The sequence below is a fragment of the Macrobrachium nipponense genome, chromosome 31, assembly GCF_015104395.2.
Source record: "Macrobrachium nipponense isolate FS-2020 chromosome 31, ASM1510439v2, whole genome shotgun sequence".
Classification (NCBI taxonomy): Eukaryota; Metazoa; Arthropoda; class Malacostraca; order Decapoda; family Palaemonidae; genus Macrobrachium; species Macrobrachium nipponense.
In genome coordinates, this window is record NC_061093.1 from 42,593,759 (window position 1) to 42,612,025 (window position 18,267).

Here is an 18,267-nt window from a genome sequence, read left to right on the forward strand (position 1 = left end):
CCCCCGGCGGGAGGTTGTGATGGGGGGGGGGGGGGGGGGGGGGGCGGGGGGGGGGGGGGGGGGGGGGCGTGGGCGCTTCCATGCCTTTAAATACCTGTGTAGGGCTTAGTCGGTAGTATTGGCTGACAGTTTCCAGGTGCGTTGGATTGCTACTGCTGCTGTTGCTGAAGGTGGGAAATCATTGCCTGATGTTCTCTTTCATCTTAAAATACAGGAAAAAAACGCGACGTTTGTAAAATATCAAAGTAATTCGAAATAATTTTGATCTGCTGGGAATGTTTCATCTCCACAGCTAAAGTGGAGAGACCCTTCCACTCTCAGGCGGCTTCGTCATCGACGTCAATCTGAAACTTTATCACGTTTTCTCTGTCCCCTGAATGCTCGATTCGGCGACTTTTTTTTTCAGTTTTACTGTAAAACCCTGGAATTTTCTTCTTGCGTCTGTTTTTCATTCCTGTTTGTGTTTCCATCAGACCTTCTTCTCAGTAAACTTAGTTCTGAATTGCACCCAATGATGCATCTTGAAACATTTAAACCATCCTGCTGACTTGTAATGTCATTAATGGCGATATTATATCCATTATCATAATTTTCAGCGATTAATGAGCAGATCCTTCGTAAATACTTCGATTACGTTAACCGAGGTCTTTTCCTTTTTTTTTATTATAATAAGCCTTCCTTCTACGTCAAATTTCACCTTTCTCTCAGATGCGCCTTTTCTTTTCTTTTTGCGTGCAAGGTTTTAGTTTGCGCAAATTGAGCGTGCAAACTAGTTTTGGTTTCCTTTCTTGTAAGACTCGATTATAACGATGTTAAAATTCGACCTAGTTATTTGGATATTAATATGGTGTACGTATGTTCACTTTACTTATTCTGTATACAAGTGATCCAAAACATTTATCATTTATATGCACCCGTTTGGCATAGTACATCATCCGTATCAGATAGGTAAATCATTAACACAAAATACTTTTTTCTCTTGGATGAAAGGTCAAAATGGGAGTCTTTGGCTTTTTGCTGGTGATCTCGGCTGCAGTCCTATCGTCAGAAGCAAATAACAATGTGATCGTCTCAACTCGGTTGGGAAATATATCTGGTTTCCGGGAGCGATCCACGAAAGGGAACCCATTCTATTCTTTCCATTCTGTGCCTGACGCAGAACCACCGACTGGAAGTCTCCGCTTTAAGGTGAGTTCGTTTGTTCCATTTCAGAGAATCTGACAGAATTCCGAAAAGCTCCGGAACAGAATCTTAAGCAAGTATTTTTTCCGCATCGTGAGACAAGAGCGACATTTGGCGGAGATACAACGTATACTTGAAACTATTTGCGACCACATCACGAAAGTCTCCATCTTGATCAGTATCTAAGGAACTGAACTTTACCCGAGTTTTGGTTATACGTGACGGGTGAGTTTTACAAGACCGTCTTTTAAGATTACTCTTTGTTATGGTTCAACATTAGTACATGAGACGGTACTAGTGGACAAGTACAAGTACTAAGAAAAAGAGCAAGTACAAGTTGCCATTTGATATATTTTCCATTCTTCATGTGCCTGGAGGCATCTCTGTAATGACCTCTTCAATCCAAATACCAAGTGAAACTTGAGCCTTCGCACACATGGAATTGCTGGGCTAGAGGGCACAGAATTATGTCTTTGGGCACAGTCGGTGTCCTCCTCAAATAGTTCAGAAATTTCTAGCATGTCATTATGAATATTTTGGTCATAAGCGCCAAGCTTTGGTGCACTATCCAAAATGTTCAGCTTTTCTTATGGTGCTCGCAAAATAGATCTGATCATCTAACTGCGAATTCCAACGAGGAGCACAACCTGATTGTAATTTTCTTTCTCCTAAAAAAATCTGTTACAATTGTTGATTTATGCAAAAGGAACCAATTTTGATGCTTTGCTAAGTGTAACATTTAACTGCGCTCCTTTGAAGCCATCTTTCACAACCAGTTGCACTATATGTGCAAAGCAGGAAGTATGCCCAGTTGGTAAAACTTCCAATAGTTCGGAGGAATTATGCCCAGCTGGTAATACTTCCAACAGTCCAGCAAAATCAATACTACCACTTCCATCCAAATCATCGAGATCCTCTTCTTCCTCATCAGTGTCATCATTTGCTTCAAATATAGAATCTGGAAGTCCTAGGCCCATATGCCCGAGTCCTTGGGTGATGCCATAACGACTCAACTACTGTAGTATTACAGAACTGATCTTGTTTCCTGCAGACACAGACAGGGAGTGAGCAGGATGTCGAAGGTTCATTCTTGAACTGATTGCACGAAAATTGACTGATATTCTGTTTATACACAACAGGATGTTAAATCATTTGAATTAAACTGGTTATATCTGAATTACTGACATACATAATTCACATATAGTCAAGTTACTGTCACTACTATTGCAGTTTTTGTTATACGATTATTCATGCAATACAGCCTTCTAAGGATGTAATGTACTTGAAGAGTACTTAAAAGTACTTGATTTTACAGAAACATTTTGGCCAAGTACAAATACATCGAATTTTAAAATCTCAAGTGCAAGTACTCAAAATTTTGCACTTAAGGCCAAGACCAAGTACAAGTACCAAGTACTTGTACTTGGACCCATGCCCTGTAGCCACGTGTGCACTAGTCACTTGCCATAAATACTACAGCGATAAATGTTGGGCATCTTGTGGCTTTATAAGTTAGTTTCGTGTGTGAGCCCATATGCAGCAACTTCCAGAAGAGAAGAGACCGATCTGCTGAAAGTAAAGCCATTGGTGGTTGCACATATATAATCACGGCGTAGGATCCCGTATAATAGTAATTCTTGAAGCCCGACACAGATGGATCACCCAAGAAATCTTTCGATGAGCCTGACTGATCAAAAGCTGTTTTCCGGTGAGTGGACATTTCAATATTTGCAAAACTTTATGCTCTCTGCATAGAAGAGGGTTCATAATCATTTCTGAGAAGAGGAAAAGATCCAGCTGAAAGTAATTTTGCAAAAGTGGTATATATACTACCCCTAGAGCTGAATATTAAAATAGGAAGTATAGAGATTCAGGACTGGAAAACACACACACACACACACACACACACAATAAAAAAAAAGCTTTCCACGCATAAAATCGAATTGAAATTACCTTGCCATGCTGTGCATACTCATGGCATTTATATCTGGAAATAATCTAATTACAAAGAAGTTAATGACAACATTGACAATTTATCGGGTAATAGATAAAAAAAATACTGAGTGCAAGTCATTTTATTGATTTCATCAGTAAAATATCTTATTCTTCATAGCAACCTACAACTACTAAAAAATGAGATCGCCAAAGGAATGCGTTGTTTGTTTTTGTTTGTATGGTGTTTTTACGTTGCATGAAACCAGTGGTTATTCAGCAGCGGGACCTACGGCTTTACGTAACTTCCGTCGAGAGTGAACTTCTATCACCAGAAATACACATCTCTGACGCCTTAGTGGAATGCCCGAGAAACGAACTCGCGGCCGCCGAGTTGATAGTCCAAGACCAAACTAGGAATGCGTTGGCTGCGTCGTATTTGATAAGTCGCGACTGTTGGCTACATATGAGACTACAAAATTTTTTGTTTGGTCATCACTGGGAAAACATACAAAGTAATTTTGGACAATAAATGCCTTTCCCAGAAACGATTTGATCCCAAGAAACACCCTGACAGCTTCACGTTTTATGAAAACGAGCACTTGGTCGTTGATTCATGCAGGAGCATCAAATAATTCCACGCCAAAAAAACTTGAAATCAAGAGAACGGTTCGGACAACATAAATGAAACCCACAACCGTAAGACAAAAAATGACAATCAAGGTGCGTCGCATGAACTTGCGGAATTCAGCTCTGAAATGAATAAAATTACAGATGAATTGATCGAAAGACTCGTGCATGTGATTATATGCTGCTGAAAATGCAATGAAACTATCAGAAGATCTGATGATGATTAGATTAAGAGATCACAATTTTCTCCTATCAGTTTTGTTCACTTGAGTTTTGAGAGATTAAATTCTCTCATGACACCTCCCCACTGCAGTTCAATCCTGCCCCTGGATTTGTATTTAGTAATGCTGTAATATTAATCGAAATGTTGTTTGTGCCCCACAATAATCTACATAATAATCTTACTATAATGGGCGTTATGTCTGTCCGTCCGTCTGTTATTCAATCACGGCCAAACGGCTGGTCCGATGAGCATGAAACTTGACAGGGTTATAGTGGGGACCCCTAAGATGGTTTATAATGGAGTTTCATCCTACCTCCCCCCTCCCTCCGAAGGGGGTGGGAGTGAGAAGGGAGTCCCTGAAACGGAGCTGGTTCTGCCCGTAGATTGCTAGTCTACATAAAAACTTTTTTAGAAAAGATAAAAACTTTCAGAAAAGATAAGCAAGCATCTTGAAGCACAGAGTTGAGTGACACCAGAGTGTCCACTGATTATAATGATAATGGTACCGTTCATGACAAAATATAGAATCACAGCTTTGCTTTAGTTACTCGAGGGAGGGGGGGACAATTAGAGTATCAGTAGATAGAAATTGATTTGTCTAGAATGATTTGACTATAAGCACCGTCATGATGGCCTCAGAGTTGACGAAAGTGACACTCCCGGTGCCTGATGGTGGCATTACTATAATCTATAGTATAGCCTCACACCTCCAGTATATAAGTAGTCAAGAACCGTGAATGGAAGAAATCACAGAAATATTTACACATCAGATCGGAATGCAATTAACGATTATTATCTATTGAAATCAGCGTCAAAATATGCTTAGTTCAAGTGAGATTTCTGTATCTGATAATACACGCTATAACAAACATGAAATTTCATCCTTGCCCAAGTTCCTCAATGGACTAGTGGTTTTTGCGCTCGGCTACCAATCCGGTGATCCGAAGTTCGATTCCCGGCTCGGCCAACGCGGAATCAGAGGAATTTATTTCTGGTCATAGAAATTCATTTCTCGATACAGTGTGGTTCGGATCCCACAATAAGCTGTAGGGCTCGTTGCTAGGTGACCAATTGGTTCCTAGCCACGTAAAAATATCTAATCCTTTAGGCCAGCCCTAGGAGAGCTGTTAATCAGCTCAGTGGTCTGGTTAAACTAGGGTATACTTAACTTCATCCTTGCCCAAAAGTAAGTAGAAACTCACTTTGGACAACATTTTAAGGAATTTGGTTATGGTGGTAAATCAGTTAGAATTTTCTATTGTTATTTTAAGCAGAGATTTCTGATATTTACAGAGAGCTTATTTTAATTTGTTCATCAGGATTAGCAAGTGTTTTTGAAGTCACAGAACTGATGAGTGAAATTCATTCCTATCCTATACTCTGTTTTTTTCCATCTGTCCATCTGCCTATAGTGTTTGCGCATGGCAACACTGCGTCCCGGGCTTTATATAATATCCTATTTCGAATATTAACGGTGTAATTCGCATACAGTAAATTATTAAAATACTTTCCAGTTGCAAATGTACACCCAGATATCCTTTTATTTACCTAAAATTTAGACATAACGTAACGGGACGCAGTGTTGCCATGCGCAACACCACAGGCGGATGGACAGATGGATAAAAACAGAGTATAGTCATGATGTACTTCTCCAAAATATCTCGCTTTTTTTCCTTCATAAACGGGTTTTCAGGCAGGAATTTCTTTCCATTTACAATAAACTCCTGTCGTCATTTCCCTTAATTTGAACACCATATTTGCTGTACGCTACAACTCCGCCAACTTGTATACTTGTATCACAATATTAACAATTCTGCTGAGGCAGGAATATGAGAACTTGGGCCATTATCTCAAAATTTGATTGCAGGCTAACAGTCACTTTCTTTCACGATATCATCAACGTATATCGTGAGATGCTTTTTCGGTCAAATTTCATCTTTCCCTAATAGCAATAATTTATCTATTTGTAATGAAACTGTCACAAACGTTACGCTTTATCAGTGACCTGCGTTCAAATGCTTCGTTTTGAGTACTATTGTATGATGTAATACTGTATATGATTTCATTATTCTCAGAATTATACATTGGATTAATTTCCGTGTTCCTGTCCACTTCAAGATTTAGATAATTCATTACCTAAACTTTTTAGGTCATATGCTTTTACTTGCTTTGAAGGATGGTTAAGCTACAGTCCTATTTCTACTTTTTTCTCTCGCGATGTGAAAATACATATTTTAATTCATCATCCTTAAGTTTTATATCTGTAATAAAACAACACCCGTTGTTTTAGGACCCTGTCCCTGTCAAAAGTTGGAGTGGTGTCAAGAATGGATCGGTGGTTCCTGAAACTTGTTCACAAATAAAATTTTTTGAAGCGACAGTGAGGACGATAGAATACGAAGGAAATGAAGACTGTCTATATTTAAGCGTATTTACCAGCAAGGTCAGTTTTGAAAAGCCGATATATACAAAATAAGATGAACTTACAAAAATAGCATAAATTTTGAAAGAACAACAGCATTTGACTCCCCACAAGGAGAGCTTTGAATTATTGTAAGTTCTGTGTCAATGTTTTCATGAAGATGCTTTTATCATCCTTCCAGCCAAATGAAGTATTATCTTCCCTCCAGCCAAATGAAGTATTATCTTCCCTCCAGCCAATGAAGTATTATCTTCCCTCACGCCAAATGAAGTAAAGGCTTTCTTACCCAGAGTCAAAGTAATAGGGTCTGCTCACGAGGCGGTACTAAAACCTATCACCGCCCCTTGTGAAACGTCATTAGTTACAAAAGGACCATATCTTTATGAAACTATATTTACGATAACATTTTCATATAACTATTTTTGCGATGGCGTTTTTTTATATGAATTTTCCTTTTATTGCATGTTGCCGTATACCACGTTAAAGTACAAAGAATGCTTTTTCAAATGATATATAGCACATTACAATTACGATTAATTTCAAACCCACAAGCGCGCACAGAAAAAATGATCTACGCACACAAAAATGTGCAATTACTTCATCCGTCAACCTACATACATTCATGTTTCGTAGCGTAACTGACTAAGGGATGGTGATAGAAAGAAACTGAAAAATGGATTAGAAAGCTGATAAAATTTACTATATAATGCATAAATAAAATTGATAGGTAATCTCTGAAATTTTCGAGGAATTCTAGGTCAAAGACGGACCAAAATTTTTAAATTTTATGTAAATATTTACCACATTTTTCTTACATATTTTTTCATCTTATTACATTTTGCCATATACCATGTAAAAGTACAAAGAATGCCCTTTCAATTGGTATATGACACATTATAATTACAATTACTTTCAAATCCATAATCGCGCACAGAAAATATTATCTACGCACGGAAAAATTATAAAAAATTAAGCGTTCGTGGGAGATCTGAAATATAGCCCCGCCCCTTGTGAAACGTCATCAGATACATCCAGCCAGACTGACGAATAACTCTTTGTATTTTTTTTCGAAAATATTATAATTGTTTGAGGTATGCATAATTAATACTTTTATGTATACAGTTTGTGTTATATGTAAACTTATGTGTTCGAATGGATGTATGAGTTTTAGGGCAAAAGCCCAGGCACTGGGGCCAAAGAAGCCATTCAGCGCCGTAATGGAGATTAAATAAATTACATTATGAATGAGTTAATAAGTGTATGAAGAAAATGGTTCATATATAAATTACCATATGAGAAATGAATGAATTAATGAAGAAATAAATGAAGAAAAGGCTTAATAAATAAATATATATATATCTATGATGTGATAGCTAAAAAATAATTAAATGTTATTAAAAATATTTATAGACTTTAAAAAGGAGATGAGAGCAGAAATATCTGCTTCATCTCCCAAAATATCACAAAGGGATTTACCCCTAAGATATCTCTCTCTCTGGTTAAAATATCTGGGGCAAGCAACCAGAATGTGCTCCACTGTTAGCATCTCGCCACCGCAAGCACACTCTGGGAGGCTGCCCCCTTCTAAAATAAACTGATGGGTCAAATAAGTGTGCCCAATCCTCAGTCTGCTTAAAACTATTTCTGTTCGCCTATCAGACTGGAAAGACGAAGGCCACGGCAATATATTATTTCTAATATTTCTGTACTTTCTATTATTGGCAAGATGAGAAGTCCATCTTTCTTGCCATTTGCTTAAAATATAAGACCTAAAAGGACCTTTTAGATCTGTATGAGGCACTTTACTAAAGGCTGTTTCTGAGGAGACACTAGCAGCTTTCGCTTCCCTATCTGCCATCTCGTTTCCGCAAATCCCCACATGTGAAGGGACCCAACAGAAAGAGACAGATTTACGCAAATAATACAAATGGAGGAGCGATTCCTGAACTTTTTGAACTAACGGATGGAAGCTATTGAATTTTTTAATAGCTTCTAAAGTGCTTTTTGAATCAGAGTAAATGACAAAATTAGTGTCGCTACTTTGAACAACTATATCCAAGGCAGAGACTATGGCTGTTAGTTCTGCTGTGAATATGGATGCAAAGTCAGGTAGTTTAGCAGTATATGCTGTATCACCAAGGATAACTGCACAGCCAACACCACTACCCGACTTTGATCCATCCGTATATATCTTTGTCACATTAGTATGGACAGTTTCGTGCTCCAAGAATTTTCCCCTAATCTCTTCCTCAGGACAGTCTTTTTTGTTAAAAGCTTTTTTGCACACGGATGCTTCTGGAATAAGCCATGGAGGATACACAGGATGTTTTACTTCCATGACTTTCTGGGATTTAAGATTATTACCCCTAACATCTTCATTTAGTCTAACTTGGAATGGTCTAGAGGCTCTTATACCAGAAAAGACCCGTGAGTCTGCTTCCCTCAGCACCTGGAAAGAGGGGTTTTTGGGAGCACTTTTAATTCTAGCCATGTACCTTAATCCTAGTTCTTGCCTTCTCAAATCAAGGGGAAGTTGGTTAGTATCAACATATATGCTTTCAACAGGCGAAGTTCTAAAAGCCCCTGAGCATATTCTCAGCCCCATATTGTGTACAACATCTAGTTCCTTCAGCCTGGTTTGACAAGCTGAGGAATAAATCTGACAGCCATAGTCTAGCTTGGACCTACACAACGAGTCATATAGTCTCAGCAGGGATTTTTTATCAGCTCCCCAACTAAATCCAGAAACAACCTTTAAAATATTCAGGGATTGTTTAACCTTAATCTTTAAGGAGTTTATGTGGCTGGCCCATGTCAATTTCTGGTCAATGGTCATTCCCAAAAATTTCACTTCATTTTCATAAGGAATGATAGATCCTTTTAAACTGAGTGTGGGAACCTCTTCCACACGCTGGCACCTAGTAAATCTTGCAGAAACTGTTTTAGAGGAGGAGAATTTAAAGCCATTCTCATCAGCCCACTTTGTAATGGCATTAACAGACCTTTGCAGATGTTTACATACTGACAAGGCATCATATCCTGTGCAGTATATTGCAAGGTCATCAACAAAAAGTGAGCATTTAACAGGTGATGATATTTGTTGGACTATACTGTTTATTGCCACTGAAAAAAGTGTTACGCTTAAAACGCTTCCTTGTGGAACACCCTCCTCCTGCACAAAAGGTTGGGAGAGAGTGTTGCCCACTCTAACCTTAAAGAATCTCTCTGTTAAAAAGGAATATACAAATTTAATCATTCTTCCACATATGCCCATCTTGTGCAATTGTTTTATGATGCCAATTCTCCAAGTAGTGTCATATGCTTTCTCAAGGTCGAAAAATACGCCGATAGTCTGACATCGTTTGGCAAATCCTTGCTGGATTTGATTGGTCAGCCTCAGCAAGGGATCAAGGGTGGAACGATTTTTCCTGAAACCAAATTGAAATGGAGATATTAGTCCTTTTGCTTCCAAGTGCCAAACTAATCTGGTGTTTATCATTTTTTCCATCAGCTTACACACACAGCTGGTAAGAGCTATTGGTCTATAGCTGGTGGCTTGGGAAGCATCTTTATTAGGCTTTTTTATGGGAACAATTATGGATATTTTCCAGTCCTTGGGTAAAATTCCAGTTTCCCATATTTGGTTTATAATCTTGAGTAGATACTTTTTGGCATCATCTGGGAGGTGTTTAAGCATTTCATATAAAACTGAATCACCCCCTGGAGCTGTTGATTCAGTTGAAGAGAGTGCCTCCCGAAGTTCTCTTAAGGAAAATTTGTGATTGTATGGTTCAGATTTACCAGATTCAAATTTCAGAGTCATTTCGGCATTCCGAATTCTTTGAAATTCTAGAGAATAATTGTCAGGGCTAGAAACTTGAGAAAAGTGTTTTCCCAGCTCATTGGCAACTTCAGTGGGCTCTGTGATCAGAGTGTTATTGACCTTTAATGAGGGTAATGTGACGCAACAAATTTTCCACTTAGTTTCCTGATTTTGCGCCACACCACTCTCAATGGAGTTTTGGAATTTATTCCATTGATATAGTAAAGCCAACTTTCTCTTTTGGCTTTCTTGTAAAAGCGCCGCTGCTTGGCTAACGCACGATTATAGATTAATTTAGACTGAGGGGAGCCACTAGTTTTGTATCGTCGGTAACACATCCTAGTGACTTTCCTCAGAATACCACATGTCTTATTCCACCAGGGAACTGCAGGTCTACGAGGTTTACCTTTTGTCTTGGGAATCGAGCCCTCAGCACTCTTCAGAGTGGATTCAATGAAGTAGTCATAGGCATCCAGGTGAGAATGAAATGACTCAAACTTCCTATCTAGATTGACTCCTTTACTGAACTTGTCCCAGTCAGCATCTTCTACCTTCCACTTAGGTAATGTTTCAGATGGAGCATTTACAACATATTTCAGATGGATCGGGTAATGATCACTTCCATTCAAATCTTCATTAACAGACCAGTTAAAGTCAAGGTGGATATTTGTTGAGGAAATACTAAGGTCCAGTGCAGAGAGATGATTATTATGAATGCTGTGGAAGGTCATTGACCCATTATTATATAGGGCGACATCATTCGTGTCGATAAGGTCCTCGATTATTTTCCCTTTGCTGTCTAAACACCGACTTCCCCAAAGGGGGTTGTGGGCATTAAAATCTCCTAATAAGAGAAAAGGAGTGGGAAGTTGGTTAATCAAGGACTGAATATCTCCAATGTTAAAAGAAAGATCTGGTGGGAGGTATAATGAACAAACCGTTATCCTTTTGTCTAATATGACTGAGACAGCAACAGCTTGTAGAGTTGTATTTAATTGTATTGTGGAGTGCTGCAGAGATTTATTAACAATAATTGCAGCACCTCCATGGGCACGATCACCAATTGGGGGAAAAGAGTTAAAAATAGCATAATCAAGTCCAGGATTATAAGGAGAGTTACCTAACATAGTCTCCTGCAGGCATACAATCCCTGGATTGAATTCATGCATTAAAACTTTAAAGTCTTCTGTCCGGGCTCTGAGACCCTTACAGTTCCACTGAAGGACATCGAACATGAATGTTTAAAGGTGGTAATGTACTACTTCCCACTCTTTGGAGGGGAAGTACTGATCCTAGGTTGGAGAGGAAAATTCTCCTTAATAAGAGATTGTTTTCTTGATCCCTTTTCATCTTTATCAGAGATTAGGGTTCTTTGCCGACAAACAGCTTTCTGAATTCGAGGCTGATGCTCAGGATTTTTACTATGATTAGGTGCATCACTACTGCTATTAGTCTTGGGGCGGCAAGACTGATGAGAACTCGCATGTCTTTGAACTGGATCTGCTTTCGGAACTATCTTCCTTGGCGGAGAGATCTCTTCCAGAACACTGTACCCATTTGAAGTTTTTATGATAAAACTTTCATTATTCGGGGATGTGTTTCTTATACGCTTCCTGGTGGGCGCAGCTTTAGTTTTATCATGTTTCTTAGTAACTGTGATAATTGATGGATCAGAGCTAGATCTCTCTAGTTTGGACCACTCCTTTGGTTGCTTCTTGGTGATGATATTATTTGTGGACGTTTGCAAACTTTGCTTAGGGGCTGAATTTGCAACCGTTACATTTGTATCAACGTGAGAGGATAAATTGTCCATGCTTTTGGAAGAACAATTTTTAGTATTGGGCTTCAAAGCACTTGCTGACATAAGTTTCCGATTATTATTTCCTGTGCAAGGAGAAACAGGTTTCCGATGCTTACTGTTAGATTCTATTACTGGTGGCCTCTCATTGCTAGAACTCTTCATCAACTTTATTACAGAAGCATAGGTAGAGTTGGCACTCTTGTTAGCCCCCATTACCACACGCTTTGCTGCACTGATGCTGAGATGTTCATTATCAGCCACTGCCAACACATCTTGCTCAAACTTGTATCTGAGGCAAGTCCTACTGTTTGGAGAATGATCACCCTTGCACTGGAAACAATAACGGGCGGGCTGCTTCGCACTTGTCCAAATTGTCATGCTCAGCAGAGCACACAGAACATCTCTTATTGTTTCCACATGAGTCTTGAATGTGGCCATATTCGAAACATTTGCGACATTGTTTAGGGTTTCTTTTATATTTTTTGACTTGCATCCTCTCATGGCCAACATTGATGGTATCAGGCAAGTAATTGGAGGAGAAAGTTAAAAGCATAGCTGCATCTCCTCCCAATTTTTTACATGAGATACACAAGGAGGGCACCTTAGGAGAATCTCCTCCTCATTAAAGACATGCAAGTCTCTTGAATAAACTACCCCTTTCAGCGTGTTGAAGAATCTGTGCGATGTTATAGCCTCAATATTTCCACTTTCTGGGGGTTTAAACTTTGATAATAAAATAGCTTGCGTCTCATTGCCTGCTTTTATGAGTAAGTGCTTTCCATATCGTTTCAGATTACCAATAGGAATAGAACCCACTTTGTTCTCAATACATTCTGCAGCTTTAATGAAATTTTTCCTTCCCTCTTTATAACTGGCAACATGCCATATAGGGGGAGGAAGCGTCCTGGTATATGTTGCTGGTCCACATTTTTCATTCTTAGGAACAAAATCGAATGGCTCATCATTCAAATTCCTCACCGAAAACACCTTGGTGCTTAAAACAGAGTCATTTAGAATGTGGCCATTTAAATTCGTTTGTGCCTCGCTAGCTTCTTGGGGAGAGGAAAATCTAATGTATGCAGAAAAAGACTGCTTGTCTTTTTCTAGAAGCATCTTAATCCTCTCCACCTTACCAAACTGTTTTGCGACACTATGCAAGCACTCGTAGTCTAACGAAAGGCTTGCATTAGTGCAATAAAGCACTCTATTGTTCATATCAAATCCACCAGTTTTAATAGCACCCTGGTGTCTCGGTGCATGGTTCTTTGTGATAGCCGAGCTCATATCCGTGTCCATGCCTGAAGTTGTCGCCAGTGCCGTTAAGTCGTCAGATCCAGGGGAGGGCAAACATTGGTCGATATCCATAGATTCAAATATATTTGTAGACTGCTTGGTTATATCAAGAAGGTATCGTGGGTCAGTCAGGTATTCAAATTCTCTACCAATGGCACAAGTGAGAGTCGACTCCCAATGGTCCACCCCATACCCTACCCTTACGGGATAGCACCAATACGCTTGCAGTGGCCCAGGTATAAGCCTATCCGCCTGCTGGGAGTTCTGCCCCCACTAATGGGGACCGACTCCCCACTCCAAACGTATTGGTGGGCTTCCGGACAAAAGCCAGGAGTCCCATCCCAAACACCAGCCCCCCCTGGATTCCGATGGGCTGATGTTTGGAGATGGTTCCACCCTCAAGGTAGCAATGGGAGGGTCCCATCACTACCTCTTGGGTCCAAACCATATCAGGTGGCGACTCAACCACCACAACTCCCACAATTAGCTTCGAATGCAAACCCCTTCCAAAACACGATCCCTTCTCAGACTCACCTAAGCAGTAAAATTTAACAAAAGTGGAAAATTCCACATAATTAATCCGAAATGCTAATAAAAAATATTACATGAAGGAGAAGGATGTAGTAAGAATGAAAAATTGCAGAAAGAAGGAAAAGTTCTGACTAATTTAGTTGGATCAGCAGCTGGGCCCCAAGGACCACTGAGAAAACAACCCCACCAGGCATCAGAGCCCAGCTGCTGGTCCCTAAGCCCCCTACCCACGCCAAGGGGTCAGCAACTAGGGGGCTTATGTGTTCGGAAGTATATTTCTGTGATATGAAGTGCTAATGAGAAATTTGCTGGATATGTGTTTCCTGTATCATTTTCTTCATCATTTATTCCTTTGATACCTTGTATCGTATATGATGTAATTCTTATACTTTTGATATTATTTTCTTTTTTGAGGTCAAGTCGTGCAAATGCAACTGCCATTTTTTACACTGTCTGTATCCACATTTTCTTTGTATTTATTGCATAACAATAAGTATTCTTAAGAAGATTTGGAAAATATAATTAATCTATCATTCTAACCCTTAGCCTAAAAAAAAGTTGCTTTTCAAAGTGAGGTATGAACACAGTGACAGAACTAAATACATTTCTTAAAAATTATTTAAAATCTTGATAATATTACTACCTGAAAGAGAGAGAGAGAGAGAGAGAGAGAGAGAGAGAGAGAGAGAGAGAGAGAGAGAGATTGTCATGTTATAAAAAATGGACTTGAAGAGACTACAGCAAACCAGTATATAGGTAAGTAAATAAATAAGTAAAGAATAAATATATGAAGAAAGCTGGAGTAGCTATGTGTGTTCAAACTGGTATATTTTATGTGCAATAAAACAAGGCTTGGTGACTAAATGAGAGAAAGGGTATTAAAAAAACATCAAGCATGTGACCTCTTTACAGATGTTATCAAGATTTTATCAAAATCACCATGCGAAATGGATTAAATGTATAAAAACTAAAGGTTCTTTAAGTAATTCAATTTAGAAGCACTGGAGTGTTACTCTTGTGACGTCACAGTATTAGCTCCGCCCCCACTGCCGAGTTGAGCAGACCCTATATACTTTGAATGGGTATTAAAAAACATCAAACATGTGACTTCTTTACAGATTCTGTCAAAATTTTATAAAAAAAAAAAAAAAAAAAAAACCATGCGATATGGATTGAATGTAGAAAAACTAAAGGTTCTTTAAGTAATTCAATGGAGACGCACGGGCAGTGTTACTCTTCTGACGTCACAGTATTAGCTCCGCCCCCACTGCCGAGTTGAGCAGACCCTATTACTTTGACTCTGGCCTTACCACTGTTACCAGTGATGGTCTTCATTCACGGCGGCGCCTTCTTCGCCGGAGGCATCAACTGGTATACGCCGTACGTATTCATGAATAAGGACGTCGTGTTTGTCATGATCCAGTACAGACTTGGAATTCTTAGTGGGTATCTGTTTTTCTGCTGTAGAAACCATTTTTTCCATATAATGAATATGTGATTATAACGACCTAAGGAATTTGTAGGGAAATCAGGCCCGTACCCAGAGTTTGTTTAGTTTTTTTCCCTAAAAAACTGGACATTTTCTTCTATAAATGTCATTGCATATATAGCTATATACAAGATGATATACTTGAAAATATGGACTTCCAGAAATTTGGCAGGGGTTGGGGGTGGTGGTCGTCCGACCCACCCTCGGTACAGGCCTGGAAATATTATCGATCTGCTTTCATTAAAAAAAAAAAACGCTAATCAGAGTATTACAAATGCGTCCACACAGGTTTCCTGTCCACCGAAGATGACGTCATCCCAGGTAACTTCGGTCTGAAGGACCAAGTGTTAGCTCTGCAGTGGAAACAAGCGAATATCCATAACTTTGGTGGTGAAAGCGCCGGCAGGGCCTCTGTTCATTTCCATGTTCTTTCGCCTCATTCCAAAGGTACGATAAAACTAAAGAGAAACTGTGGTTCTATGGCATGTTCATAATTAAGAACGTTATCTAGCATCAAGTCTGACTCTATAGATAAATAATGTCTTTAACTCATCAAGGAATGACTCAGTTCACAGTTGTATTTCTCCTCTCATGTTATAGATGAGGAATAGGATTCCCACTGTTCCTGACAGACCTTCCCTTTGAGAGGAAAAAGGAAGTTGGAAAGTAGTCAGAGGGAAGGTCTGTCAGGAACAGTGGGAATCCTATTCCTCATCTATAACATGAGAGGAGAAATACAACTGTGAACTGAATCTGACTACTTTCCAACTTCCTTTTTCCTCTCACAGGGCTCTTTTCTGGGGCAATTATGCAGTCCGGATCGTTGCTTAACCCCTGGGCAATGGGCGGCGAGTTCAAGTATGTGGCAAGGTACACGGGAAAACGCTTCGATTGTCAAGGTTTGAACGCGCCCAGTGAGCGTTCCAGCAAAGCTCTTCTTTCTTGTCTTCAAAGGACTGATGTTGTTAATCTCACAATTAGCATTCAAGATCATATAGTACGTATTAATGGCAGCAAGGCTTGTTGTTATTATATATATATATATATATATATATATATATATATATATATATATATATATATATATCTTATATATATAATCCACACATCAAAGGGTACTACAGTAGGGAGGAGAAGGGCGCAGGAACATATACACATCCATTAGATACATTTATTGCCAACGCGTTTCTTGACCCAGGTCACATCATCAGGACATCTATATAAAAAGGAGCATCCGAGCACATAATTAAAAGAAACATACATAATGCATAAGAAAACTTAAAATGGAAATTAAGTTAAACTTGAATACTGAATCACACTTAAATACATTTACACATTAAAAACCAAGAAATCTTAAAATGATCCTTAAAAAAAACTAAACTCGGAAAAAATAAAGGTAGAAACGAACTTAAAATGAATTACAAGGCGCACCTCTCAAAATGACAGAGACAAACACACTAAAAGAATACACAGTATTACACACAAGAACAGAAAAAGAAGGCGGACAAATAAAAACAGACAAGCCAGTTATGCTATGAACAGGGGAACAGCCGATGGTTGGCAATTTAACGTAGGTTCAATTCTTTTTATTAATAGACTTTCCAAGAGAAGCAGTTGGCAATAAATGTATCTAAAGGATGTGTATATGTTCCTGCGCCCTTCTCCTGCCTACATATATATATATATATATATATATATATATATATATATATATATATATATATATATATATATATTTAAATTACACAAAGAAACTTCTAAGGCACACAGCTGTTTCTGCTAAGCAACAGACATATAGTACTCGGCATTTCTATCTTTTTTTGTGGGCTTTTCCCCCTTAGGATGTTAATCCTGGCAAGAATCTTTAATTTTTGACCAAAAGAACAGCAGACATATAGAAAAATCCGCGCGTCTGTACTTTTGTGTAAAAACTGCGACATAATTTATCTCAAACATGAAATTTTTTTTTTTCATTTTCTTTGAGAATGAAAATTTTTGTTTAAGTTCTTTGATTCTCCCTTCATCCAATTCTCTTTCATTCAATCCCTTTTATTGAAAGGATCCAGTATTCAACTAGTATCTCATGACATAAAAAAAAGTGAAAAGCAACTCAGCCATAACATTGAAGGGGATCAATACCTTTGAAATGCAGAATTTACGTCAGACATCAAGTGGTACATGTAGATATTTGATCTTAGTGAAATGTTTCTTCCTTAAGATCTTGATGTCGTCAGAAAATTTGGAAAATCTGGAGGTGCTAAATTCTAAAAGTACCTTCCTTTCACCATAATATAACTTTCGAATTAAGGATAGAATATGAGACGCAATTACTTCACTTGAATTTAGTTTGCCCTCTCTGGGTAGCTTTACAAACAAGTATTTCAACTATGCTTGTTTTGTCTCCCCTTTGGGTATTTACGACATACATTTATTGTAATATGATTGAACTGATATAATTAGCTCTTCAGTTCCACTGGAGAGAAGATCTAATGTATTAAATTTCATTATTTCAATTACTGTGCGCTATCTTTTTCCGTTCAGCACTGGAACTTCAACCCTGTCCTACTAGGTCCAAGAGTGGATGGGGACTATTTACCAGATGCACCAGAAGTCCTGACAAAAGAAGGTCGTTACAACAAAGTAAACCTTATGTCAGGTGTCACTTCCCACGAAGGAGGACTCTTTACCTTTCGTGAGTACACAAATTAAAACTGAGACAATCAATGACATTTGTTGTTTTCACAGATTTTTCATATTGTTTATGACCTTTCACATTGTCCTGTGTTTGTTTGCTTTATTGTTTGTATGGTGTTTTTACGTTGCACGGAACCAGTGGTTATTCAGCAACGGGACGGCTTTACGTGACTTCCGAACCACGTCGAACGTCGAGAGTGAACTTCTACCACCAGAAATACACATCCCTCACTCCTCAATGGAATGG

General features: G+C 38.7%; 1 protein-coding gene across 1 annotated transcript; it reads left to right on the forward strand.

Moving 5' to 3' along the window:
* Positions 1–996: 996 nt before the first annotated feature.
* On the forward strand, positions 997–18,056 carry LOC135206916 (esterase SG1-like). The gene is made up of 8 exons (XM_064238407.1): positions 997–1,188; positions 6,258–6,410; positions 6,571–6,579; positions 11,614–11,624; positions 15,152–15,279; positions 15,615–15,773; positions 16,115–16,323; positions 17,868–18,056. Exons 1-8 carry the CDS (start codon positions 997–999, stop codon positions 18,033–18,035), a joined length of 1,029 nt encoding a protein of 342 aa, XP_064094477.1. The 3' UTR covers positions 18,036–18,056.
* Positions 18,057–18,267: the final 211 nt, after the last annotated feature.

Excerpts from the sequence above, each read along its gene's own strand:
- LOC135206916 (XM_064238407.1), top strand. The coding sequence starts at position 997 with ATGGGAGTCTTTGGCTTTTTGCTGGTGATCTCGGCTGCAGTCCTATCG. Across the intron at positions 1,189-6,257 it reads CTGGAAGTCTCCGCTTTAAG|GACCCTGTCCCTGTCAAAAG; the intron begins GTGAGTTCGTTT and ends CCGTTGTTTTAG. Across the intron at positions 15,774-16,114 it reads TCTTTCGCCTCATTCCAAAG|GGCTCTTTTCTGGGGCAATT; the intron begins GTACGATAAAAC and ends TTCCTCTCACAG.